The 12371-nt window shown below is 47.4% G+C and overlaps 1 protein-coding gene across 1 annotated transcript in view; it reads right to left on the bottom strand.

Moving 5' to 3' along the window:
* LOC147901390 (uncharacterized) overlaps positions 1 to 12371 on the bottom strand; it is a 61796-nt gene that overhangs the window by 20313 nt on the left and 29112 nt on the right. The window contains exons 4-5 of the mRNA XM_087376065.1: positions 7173 to 7273; positions 6986 to 7032 (exon numbers count right to left, since the gene is read on the bottom strand). Of these exons, the coding sequence (XP_087232191.1) occupies positions 6986 to 7032; positions 7173 to 7273 (148 nt within the window). The remainder of the gene's footprint in view (positions 1 to 6985; positions 7033 to 7172; positions 7274 to 12371) is intronic.

Raw genomic sequence — 12371 nt, 5'->3', positions numbered from 1 at the left:
AACACCTCTGTCCTGTGAAGTCTCTTGTGGAAGGCCAATTCAAACAATGATAAGCTCTGTCCATCACTAAGATGCGGAGAGGGAGGTAGGAGTAGGCAGCAAAAAGAGGGGGGTTAGGGAAGCGGGGGCTAGAAGGCAGTGCGGGTAGGAGCTGCAGAGGGGAGAGAGGGAAGTAGGGAGAGGGGAGCGAGGGGTAGAGAGGCAGGGAATGGACAGTAGCAAGAAGGCAGTGGGAAGAGAGGGAAGCGGGGCGAGAGGCGTGGAGAGGACAGCGTGGAGAGGGCAACAGGAGGAGGGAGGAGGGGGGGGGGGAGGGAGCAGGGAAGTGCAGGAGGGAGCAATGGAGGCAGGGGAGGCTGCTAGGGCAGCAAGGGGTGCAAGGGAAGCTGTCGCTGCTCTGCAAGCCATCATCTACCAAGGATCCAATCTTTGACCTGTACTGGATCTACAGCCTTCACAACCTACCCAACACATCCACCAGTTGATCCTAGTGGGGATTGGTCTCAACACCATCAATAATCTCCCATACGCATTAGTCCCATCGTTCCTCACTCAGCCACCATCCAGTTTCCGGACTCAGTCCCAGTCTTTCATGCCACAGTCACCACAGTTTCAGCATGGACATGGGTGGACTGATACACCAGAGGCCCGTGAGACCCTACTCACGGAGATACATAGTTTCCGTGAGCGTGAGATGGAGCTGGCTCGCTTCGCACAGGAGCAGGTCCACTTTAACCAGGAGCAGAGCGGCATCATACAAGAGCAGGCTAGGGCCATTCAGGAGCAGGCGGGTCTTATTCATGGACTCAGACAGGATATCATGCAGCTCCGACAGGAGGTCACAGCCATACACACTGCCCCAGGGAGTACCTCGGTGGTCGAGGCACAGATTGCGAGCATGCAATCTGCTATTGAGGAGACTTCCAGATGGGTTGACGTGGCCAAACGGGAACCCGCAAGGGTCACTGTTTCGGCTACCCTCATGGAGCAGCAGCAGAGAGCCAGTAAGGCTCTCAACATTAGAGTACGCGGGATTCCACGCACTGAGGCTACACCGATGGTAGATGCAACTGCGTTCGTGACCGCGTGGCTGAGCACATGATAGAGAGGGCATGGCGGGTGGGGAGGGATCCCAACCGAGAGCAACCCCTGATCATACGATTTCATGACACTCAGGCACGACTTTTAGCTCTACGACGCAGGTCAGTCCTTCAAATCAGCCAGCGATCTCTATGGATGAGGACCTCACACCTCTACAGGTTGAGGAGAGGCGCTCTTTGCTGCAGCAGCGGGATCAGGCCTGGAAGGAGGGGAAGTGGGCAGTGGTACGAGAGAGATGACTTCTTACAAGCCCCCGTAGGACACCTGCCACCTCCCCTACATAGGGAAGCGGGGTCTATGAGACTCGAATATCCGAGACCTTGTCCTGCACCATTTGGAACTGTAATGGTACCTTATGGTCAAAACCAGGGAACTTCTCGGAATCCTATACAGGCCACGACATAGTCTTCTATACAGAGACACATCAGAGTCCAGAGCGCCCTCTTCCAATAGTCAGTGGATATACATGGGAGTCTGTCTGCCTACAGAGATGAGACGAGGGGTACAGGAGGAGTTCGAGGTTCAGGTGGAGTTGCAGTCCTTTTCAGATCCACACTTCGGGGGATCATTTCAGTAGAGCAGAGAGATACACATTCCAGATTTCTTTGGATCCGGATACGACACATGGACAGCTAGGATTTGTTTGTCGCAGTTTGCTACTTCCCCCCGGAGACCTCCCACTTTGCCAGAGATATTTGAGGTGATGATGAGACATCCCCATTTGCTGCCCTTTATCAGTCCATCGTTGACTTTTCTAGCCACAGAGAAGTCCTTCTAGTGGGGGACTTCAACACGAGGACAAGGGCCCGTCAGGTACCACTTCTTGATTTCAGAGATGATTCCACTCTTCAAGCAGATGTTGACCTTAAGGAGGCAGGTATGCTACGGGTTTCGGCTGACAGGCAAGGTCCATTCTCATCTTATGGGCAGGCCCTATTAGACCTAGGCAGGATACATGATCTCATTACCTATAATGGTCTTGACAGATGGACCGCTTTAGGTGGTTTCACATGCTTTCCACATGGGGGGGGCTCCATTGTTGTTGATTACATCATGGGATCCCCTGTCTTCACATCTCGCATTACTGACTTCACTGTAGCACCTCTCCCCCCAGGGGCTGAGCATACATACCTTTTCTTTCGCATCTCTACCTCCCTTCGCACAGCACCTTCCACCCCACTCAGTGCTTACTCCACCTACCACGATATACGCTTTGATCGGGATCACTCACCTTCTTACTCTGGCCGTTTGTACATACTTCTCGCTTATATTGACTTCATACCCCTTTTAGAGGATCGTGTTGCCCTTGTCACCCGCTCACTACACGAGGCTGCCATTCACGCTTTTTCCCACACCACCCGCTCCACCCGTCAAACATCCCCTGGAACCGTACCCTGTAATAGTTGGTACGATGATGAGTGTAAGGCCTTACGTCGTCAACTCAGATTCAAAACCAAAAACAGTCTTCCGAGCGCACCAAATATGCTACATGAATACCGTAGACTGGTACGGAGGAAGAAACTAGACTTCGTTTGTCGAAACGAGGAGGAGCTACTCAACATTTTGTTTAGTAACAACTCTAAGGACTTCTGGCGGAGATTTCTAGAAGGACAGTCCCCTCCGTCACTCACTGACACCCAGATCTAGTTTGATTATGCACGCAGACTTTATGACATCCCAAATCAACCAGTCCCTAGCCTCTCACACATGTCTCGTCCCACATCCTGCACCCTCTTTACTAGAGGAGGGATAAAGGATGCTGTAATGAAACTTCATAATGGTCGAGCGAAGGATCATGAGGGACTATGCACTGAGTTCATTGCATATGGGATTAACCTCCTAGCCCCAATCTTAGCAAAGCTTTTTAATGAAGCGGTTTGTTTGGGATTTCCACACACTTGGACCATTAACACTATCTCACCCATCCACAAGGCAGGGGATCCCATGAGCCCGGAGAACTACAGGACCATTATGATTGGACATGTCATGTCCAAGATTTATGCATCAGTACTTGACTCCGAGGTTAGCAGACTTGCAAAGTGTCGAGGACTCAGAGCAGCAAGATAGGCCGGATTCCGATGTGATCATGGAACCATGGACCACATTCTAACACTCAGCTGTATCATCGAGGAGGCGAGGTCACGGAAGCAGAGGGTTTATTGTTGCTTTGTGGATTTTCGCAAGGCATTTGACACGGTCCCGAGAGCCCGCCTCATACGGTGCCTACAAGACTTGGGTTATGACCAGGAGATCATTTGGGCTGTCATGGCACTTTACGAGAGAGTTTCTGGCAGAGTTCGGGCAGGATTCGGGTGGACAGACGAGATCATGAGTACCATCGGGATCAAACAAGGGTGTCCTTTGTCGCCTACCTTGTTTGGCCTCTACATTGACGAGCTTGAGACAGTGATGCAGACATAGGGGGTGTAGGTTGCTCTCTTGCGGGCACGCTGATCCAGATTTTGCTCTATGCAAATGACGTGGCTCTCTTGTCTTCCTCAGTAGAGGGGCTTCACAGACACCTAGACGCACTACAATCCTTTTGTGAGTCTCATGATTTGAAGGTCAACCTGGGTAAAACCAAGGTCATGATCTTCAATACATCTCGAGCCATCATGCGTCAGGAGCAGTTCACATTTGCGAGGTCATCTGTTGAGATAGTTTCATCATACACTTATCTTGGGGTTATCTTCTTCGGACCGAGCTTCACTATGAGACCCGCGATGCAGGCATGCTTGAGTAGAGGGTATGCCTCATTGGCCAGGCTAGAGAGGCAGTGCTTCCGCTCACACTTTTAGGATCCACGCACCAAGGGGTTGCTTTTTGACTCCTTGGCTCGCCCAACGGGGATGTACGGCAGCCCTTGTTGGGAGCCAGACTTGTTGGATACAGAGTGGGCCCGTGTAGAGCGGCTACAGGTTCTCATGCTATCATGGATAATTCGTGGTAAGTCATCCATTCCTCACCAGATCATTCAGGCTGAGTGTGGGTCACCCCCTTTACAGCTAGATGCTGCATTTCAGGTCATCACATATCTGTATCGAGTTAGGGAATATGGGGATTATACCTCGAGGCGTAGCAGGCTACCACGGACAACTCTATCCTCTTCTATGGCACTTGCAGCAGGAGGAGATCAGAGGTGCTGCTATGCACGTACAGAGAGATGGTTTGAGCGACTAGGGCTCCACATGGATAGACTACCTCCCTTCCAGTATAGCATGGATGCTCTGTTCTCTCCCCTCTTATCACACGAGGTCAACGAGGTTATCCGTGAGGATCTACTACAGCTACACACTTTTCGGACCTGGTTGGAACCGAGTGAACTCCCAGTGAAGCTTAGCTTCTACAGAGATCACTTCTTACATATCACAGCAGAGGGTTTCATTGACCCACCAGGATACACACAGATTCACCTACCCCACTCGATGAGGATCTCTCTTGGGCAGTTCCGGGTCTCTTCACACAAACTTCGCATCAAGAGCGGCAGAGCAGAGCAACTACCCAGGGAGCGGCGCATATGCACACTATGTGACATACAGGAGGTTGAGATAGAGGAGCATTTCATCTTCAGGTGTCCTGTGTACTATGAGATCCGAGGACGTTTCCATTGCCTCTTCAGAGATAGTTATGGGATTTTAGCCCATTTCCTCTCCTACCCAGACCAGCGGTGTTTGGCAGGTTTCATTCATGAGGCACTTAGACACCACGAGAGGATACTCCGAGCACGGAGACAGGAGCAGACTTCTTCCTCAGTTGATCCCTCTCAAAGCTCTATCACGGAGTTCTTTCAGCTAGATCACATGGACCCCAACGAGACGAGGCCTCGACATGACCCTGACCCAGAGCCCGTGACCCGACAGCTCAGACAGAGGGTCGACACACAGATCACACTTGGAGACATCCCCTCCTTGTTTAGAGTCGGAGCCCGACCGACGGGGGTCACAGTAGCCCTGGTTAGACGCAGAGCTACGACCAGGAGACGTGCCAGGACCGCACCTCTGAGTGGCCGACAGCACTCTATTGCCGACTTCATGCCTCCACTGCCTCATCCATCCTAATATCTTGCTGTTGCTGGGGATGATGATGATATTGATGATGATGCTGAGATTAATATATAGTCGACCATCGACATGACTATGTTGTACTTAGGACTTAGTACTGCCATTCTGCATTTTTGCATTTTTTGCTGTTGCATTTTGCATTGGTATGGACGCTCGTTTAGTAGCTCCACTACCACAGCTCGTTGTATCAGGAGTTTCACAGTCTCATAGACCCATTGGTCTTCCAAAGACTTTAATAAACTTTCTTTTTTTCTTTCTTTCTTTCTCACCAAACTTACGAACAGGCAGACAAGATGCTATGGATGCCTATGTAGACTCCCTATCAATTCCATCAATGAAAACCTTTCTCACTCAGTAAAAACCTTCAATTGATTACAGCAGACCTGGCAGAATTCAAGTCACCCTCCTCTCTGAGAGAAAGGGCCTCCACCTTCAGTCTGTCGTGTCATAGATTCAGTAGCTGCTCAAGGATGAGCTCCCATTGCTCAATATCCTCACTGTCTATGCACCTTCAGTTTTTCTCCAATAGAGTGTTAGTATACACACTGAAGTGTCCTAGATTTTGCCATGTCAAATATGCATCCCAGTTGCTCTCCAGCCATTGATCTGCACATTGGAAGACTGCTTGGCTGAATGCCAAATGACCTCCAAGTGAGGTCCCTTTTGTAGGAGATAAACTCCTCCAAAATTTAGGCCGGCTGGCCTAGGGGCTAGGCGACCAGATGTGAGGGCTGACTGACCCCCACTGTCCACATGTGCCGACCTGAACTGTCAGCCAAATAGCCTACACATTGGCCAACCTGATGGCGACCAGTGGCTGCCCTTATAAACAGAACTTCCAGCAGTGAGCACCATTCTGCTGGGTCTTTCCCAGCCCCATTTGCCCACAACTAGTGGCTTATGGCTGGGCACATACCAGCCCCACTGCCTGCCGTACTGCCAGCCTGAGTGATAGCCTGGGTGTAGCCCCCGTGGCTGCCAAACATAAGGATGATCTGTTGCCGCCCTTGTCAGAGGTGGTTGGCTGCCCACATAGTAGTCTCTGTCACTCTCTCCCTTCTACTAGTCTCACTCCCCCTTGTCCTACTCCATACCGGGGCTCACAGGTGGGAGTTGACCTCTAGAAGAGCCTAGGAAAGAGAGGCTGCATGGCTACAAGGAGGGATCATGGAAGCAGGACTTGCGGCGCAGCATAAGGGGAGAGATGCACAAGCTGTGAGACGGAGATGGGGAGAAAGTGGCGGCTGTGTGCGCAGCAAGGAGGGGTACAAGGGATCGGGTGGTCCATAGCATCGAGTGCATGGGCATGGCCAAGGACAGTAAGGACTGCAGAACCAGGTGGCAGATCAAGGAGGCAGCCAAAGAGATCAAAGGGATAACGATTTGTACTCAGTATGCAGCTCGTTTTTACTGTACACAAATAACAATACCTATTCAATGAACCACCTCTGTTGTAAAAGAAATGTGTTACAAGACACTCACACTTTAGCTGTTTCTGGGCTAAAAACTTTTTTGTTACCACTAACTTCAGCCACTTTAAGAATTCATGCTGTGAAGATGAGTGCTTTGCATCTTCTATCTAATATTTTGTGAATCTTCTGCAAGATCAAAGTCATGAGGACACCCCAACGAACCCATCTTGCTCTAGAAACTAACCCTAATGTTCCCTCAAACAAGCTTCCCAGCAACAAGAATATGTTAGGTGTCATTGCTTTATTCTGAACTACTTTGACAAATATTTCAGGTGTCCTTGCTCTATTCTGAACTCTTTTGACAATCACTGGAAATAAGCTGTGTTACCACAATCCCGTGCATGTTCTGACCTGTACTTTCCAGTAGATACATCCGAGTTTTGTTGTTTGGCCAAAATCTGCAAGAATTCAGGCAAAAGTCACAAGAAACCGAATTAGATCATATACAAACTCAGTATAAAGTCAATAACTTTTTTATCAAACTTTGCATGTTCATCCGACTCTTCCTAAGGATGTTAGAATCAACTTTATGTAAAACCTGAATCGCAAATTCCAAATGCATGATGTCTGCAAGTCTTCGAATGAAAGGGTCAAACCCTCCTTTGCATCAAGATGGGGAAGATGTTCCTCTGCCTGCCTCTGTACAGTCAAGGAAAGAGTAAAGAACTTTAAGAAGCATAATGTTCATTCACACAATGTGACCCTACTCATTCTAAACAAATTTTTGTTCCTCTTTTTTGACATAAAATGATAATTATCATATTGGGTTAGTCTAGTGTCGATTCTAGCCACAAACCAGGTTAGACTTTGACCTAACCTAGGCTTTGGATTGACTTAAGGTAGAGGTTGGAGCTACCAAGATGATAGCGAATCCAAGAAAAGCGAGCTATTTTGGAGAAAACTTCCTTTAAGCAACAGTAATGGCCCTTGTGAAACATGAGCTACTTAGGCACGGCTTCTAGAGTTAGGGCCACACGCTAAAGACAGACATGGTAGGCTTATAAATAGGGACTCCAATATCCAGGCGTTCAAGCAGCAGGTGGTTCCTAGGGGCATGGACCTATTGGCCAGGTGAGCTCACTAGCTCAACCCTTATTATAAAATCTTTGTGTTGCTTGCACTTATATGTGCTTGATTAGTCTGAGGATTCTAACTCAAGGTGATTACCTTGGGGATTAAAATTCTGTCAAATCAAACTTTGAGATCTAAGGGAATCATGCTAGTCTATTTGGGAGACATTGATTCTGCCAGGATGTATTAAAGATGACCAGCCCTTTCATGAGAAACTGGAAAAAGCATCTCATGTAGAAGTATGGCCTTCTGTTTAGATGCATATAGTGAGCTGGAAAACTTTGACATGGAAAGCTTGCTGGGTTACTCAAGACGAATGTAGACCAAACCTTCATTGGCTCATTCCGCCTACCTAAACTAGAGCAAGGCGAATTAGTTTCACTAGAAGATCTGAAGCATAGATGTGTTGACCGATCGGGAGCCCAGCAAATTAATTTGCCAATTGGTTAAGAACGTAGCAATTGAGTTTCTTAGCTGAGTGCGGGCCTTAGTACTCTAGACTGAGTGATGCGGCTGAATTTGGAATTTGGGCTATCCATGTGCCAACGATGAAAGGAGCAGACAGGATGTTTTTAGAGGATTGGATTTGGGACTGAGTGTCACGTCATGCATATTGTTAATATAAAATAATGCACAATTATGGAGGAATACTGTGTGCCATTAATGATTGAATCGTAACACACACTTTTAATAGACAAGATAAATTACTTAATTCATGTAGAATTCAATATGGTGGACAAAGCCACCCAACACAAAATGGTAGTAACCCCACAAAAATAGGCTGAAAGAATCACCCATTATGGAGTTTGGGTGTCACATCTTGTTCTATAGGCTAATAATCTTTGATCTGAGTTACCAAATGATTCTGCAAGATAGTCATTCCAACCATCTTTCATGGGAAAGTTCTATCCATCAAAAAAGGCCTCTTGAAGGATCTTCATTATGTGTCTTCGACATACCCAAATCATGACACGGGCCTTAAAATCATCCTACATGGCAAGGTCATCCTTGTGTTGGTAATGTCCAAGATCCTTCCCCAATCCCTTCATCGCACTGAACTCCCTTTCAATCCTTTGGCCTTCTCATTTCAATACCTCTAGATTTAGAGAGGCGGTTACTTCATCTTCCAATTCAATCAAAGAGTAATCCCATTATCGAGTGGTATTGCTTTTGCTGGATTTGATGAAAAAATCTTTACTTGTAAAAACAGGAGGGCAATCGACTACTCAGCGGTCAGCTTGCTAAAGTGATCAACTACCCAAATGGTCAGCTAGACAAATTGAGAAGCAGAAGATGAAGTAAGCTATTGATGAGAGTAATAGACAGCATAGTGTATTACTCTAATAATATTCTCGTCTTAGAGATCATCCTTAGGTGTGGATTCCTACTTTAGTGGCCCTACCTTAGCTTTATTTTATCTGGTTTTCTTTGGTCTCATAGACCTTCGGACAAAGACATTAATAAACTCTTTCTTTCTTTCTTCCTGCTAAAAGAAATATAGGGTTTCCCTAAGACCCGTATAACATCATGATACAGTGGCCTCGAAAGACAGAGGCAAAGGGCTTTATCAACTATTCTATGTCCATTCATACATGAACTTCATACTATGTCTATCCAAACATAAGTGCCTTTGCCCACAAGGTTGTGAAAGTGGACCCTCACCTATGTCAATTGAGTATTGGCCTTCATATGGGTCTTATCCACTCATGTGGTTTACACACCCTACAAGTATCCTAGTATCTTCAAACTAGGCCTTGGGGATGAGCCTAGGCAATAATGCTTGGTTTACGAGGATAGAACAAGATTATATAGTTTAAGCTATAGGGAAAACATAATCATCGGAACCAACAATCTTTATCCAAGAGCCATTCATCCTATGACACCACAATATCTTGTCCATGGAGAGCTTGAATTATGATTCACCCGGCAACTCTCTCAAGCAAAGGACATTATCTTTTACATGAAAACACTAACTAAATTCATGAAGGGGGTCTCCTAGGAGTACATTAGTATAGATGGAATTCCACATATTGAGAAGAAACTCACACATCATGAGATTTTGCACCCAAACAATGACATGTACGTACATATGATTCTTGTATGTAGTTGCATTAGGTGACCAAACCACTAGTATCAATATTGATAGCTTGCTCCTATCCCCATTCTTCTCCCCCTCCCCATGCAAGTCATCACCAAGTCGTCAGGTCTTGCAAATGATACCTGTAGGGCATAGATCGAGGGAGGGGAGGACTGTGTTCGTCATACAAAAGGGGACATTAGAGTCCCAGGATCATGCTATTATATTCCCATCTAAAGATACCAATGACATGCATTAACAAATAGAGACACGGGCCGAAGAAATAAATGTCATCCACATAGTGGAGGCCATATCAAAGGTTGAATATGTACTATGCTGTCATTCCACATGACAAGCTGCCCAACAATCTCTTCTAGAGAAGAGGGAGAAATTCCCAAAAATTGATCATGAAGCTGCCCCAAGCTTCCAAGATGGCAGCCATAAGAGGGGAGGAAGCAACCTTAAGATCCGTCGAGGCCTGGTACGGTCCATCCAATCACCACTTGAGGAGGGAGAGTAGGATCGTATGCAACGAATGACGAAAACTTTCCAAGGCTCTTTAATAAGCGTCCCTGGCTAAATATGGCCATGTAACATGCAATGGTTCATGACCGTGTAATTGTATTGAGACCTTTAAACCTTTTTGCGAGGCGTATGCGTATGCACCACACACACAGAATGTAGACGACCCATATTGAGTCCATGTACCCACTGAGGGCCCTCTTCCCCAAATAGAGAAGAATTTGCTTTGTACTTGGAGAACTGCAAAATATCAAATAACACTCCTTCAAAGAGCACGGGATGCAACTTTGAGGATGGTCCTTTGACCCTAAGAGATGACCCACGAATACCTGAGAAACAACCCAATCTCGACTAAGGCCAACGCTACCCACATCGTAGATCTAGACCATTGTGCAAGGCTATTGAAGAGGCTTGTGCTTTCCCTGGGCACGTAGCGGAGCCACATGAGTGAGATAGATGAAGGAAGGATGGAAATCGGAGATGCAAAGGTTGAGAAAACTTTGTGAAGCTGAGGAAGAAAGAAAGAAAGAAAGAAAGTTTATTAAAGTCTTCGGAAGACCGATGGGTCTATGAGACTGCGAAAATGAGCTGTGGTAGTGGAGCTACTAAACGAGCGTCCACACCAATGCAGAATGCAATAAAACCTGAATACAATGAGCTGTGGTAGTGGAGCTACTAAACGAGCGTCCACACCAATGCAGAATGCAATAAAATGCAAAATGGCAGTACTAAGTCCTAAGTACATCATAGTCATATCCCGACTATATATATATATCAATCTCAGCATCATCGTCGGCATCACCATCATAACCATCATCATCATCATCGTCAGCAACAAAACATCAAGATGGATGAGGCTGTGGAAGCGGATGCATGAGGTCAGCAATAGAGCGTTGTCGCCTCCTCAAGGGTGCAGTCGTGGTACGTCTCTTGGTCGTAGCTCTGCGTCTAACCAAGGCCACTTTGACCCTCGTCGGTCGGGCTCCGACCCTAAACAAGGAGGGTCGTCGGCATCACCATCATAACCATCATCATCATCATCATCGTCAGCAATAGAGCATCAGGATGGATGAGGCTGTGGAAGCGGAGGCATGAGGTCAGCAATAGAGCGTTGTCGCCCTCTCAAGGGTGCAGTCCTGGTACGTCTCCTAGTCGTAGCTCTGCGTCTAACCAAGGCCACTGTGACCCCCGTCGATCGGGCTCCCGACCCTAAACAAGGAGAGGATGTCCCCAAGTGTGATCTGTGAGTCAACCCTCTGTCTGAGCTGTCAGGTCACAGGCTCCGGGTCGCAGTCATGTCGAGGTCTCACCTCATGGGGGTCTATGTAATCTGGCTGAAAGAACTCCGTGATAGAGCTCTGAGAGGTATCAGTCAAGGGAGAAGTCTGCTCCTATCTCCGTGCTCAAAGTATCCTATCTCGGTGTCTAAGCATCTCATGAATGAAACCAGCTAAACATTGCTAGTCTGGGTAGCCAACATCCCAAAACTCTCTCTGAAGAGGCAGTAGAAACGCCCTCGGATCTCATACTAAACAGGAAAGGTGCTACGGTAAAGTCAGTGATGCGAGATGTGAAGGCAGGGGATCCCATGATGTTGTCCACAACACTGAAGCCTCCCCCATGTGGAAAGCAAGTGAAGCCACCTGATGCAGGCCATCTGTCAAGACCATTATAGATAATGAGATCATGTATCCTGCCGAGGTCTAATAGTGCCTGCCCATAGGATGTGAACGGTCCTCGTCTGTCAGCCGAAACTCGTAGCATACCTGCCTCCTCAAGGTCAATGTCTGGCAATAGAGTGGAATCATCCCTGAAGTTGAGGAGTGGTACCTAACGAGCGCATGTTCTTGCATTGAAGTCCCCAACTAGGAGGACTTTGCTGCGGCTGGAGAAGTCAACGATGAACTGATGAAGAGCAGCAAAGAGAGAACCACCAAACCTCCCTCGTTCACTGGTCCAAATCCCTCCTAAAGTGTTGCGTATACTTAAGGCCAACCACTAGGTCTGAGGGCTATTCTTATGGCTGGAGATGAGACGAGGAGGCTGGGGGTTCAGTGAGGAAAAAGG

Source organism: Dipteris shenzhenensis, chromosome 6 (genome assembly GCF_047967505.1).
Source record: "Dipteris shenzhenensis isolate YYH24624 ecotype China chromosome 6, Dip_SZ_1.0, whole genome shotgun sequence".
NCBI lineage: Eukaryota > Viridiplantae > Streptophyta > Polypodiopsida > Gleicheniales > Dipteridaceae > Dipteris > Dipteris shenzhenensis.
Note: the sequence above shows the minus strand (reverse complement) of the source record. Positions and strands in the feature narration are given on the sequence as shown.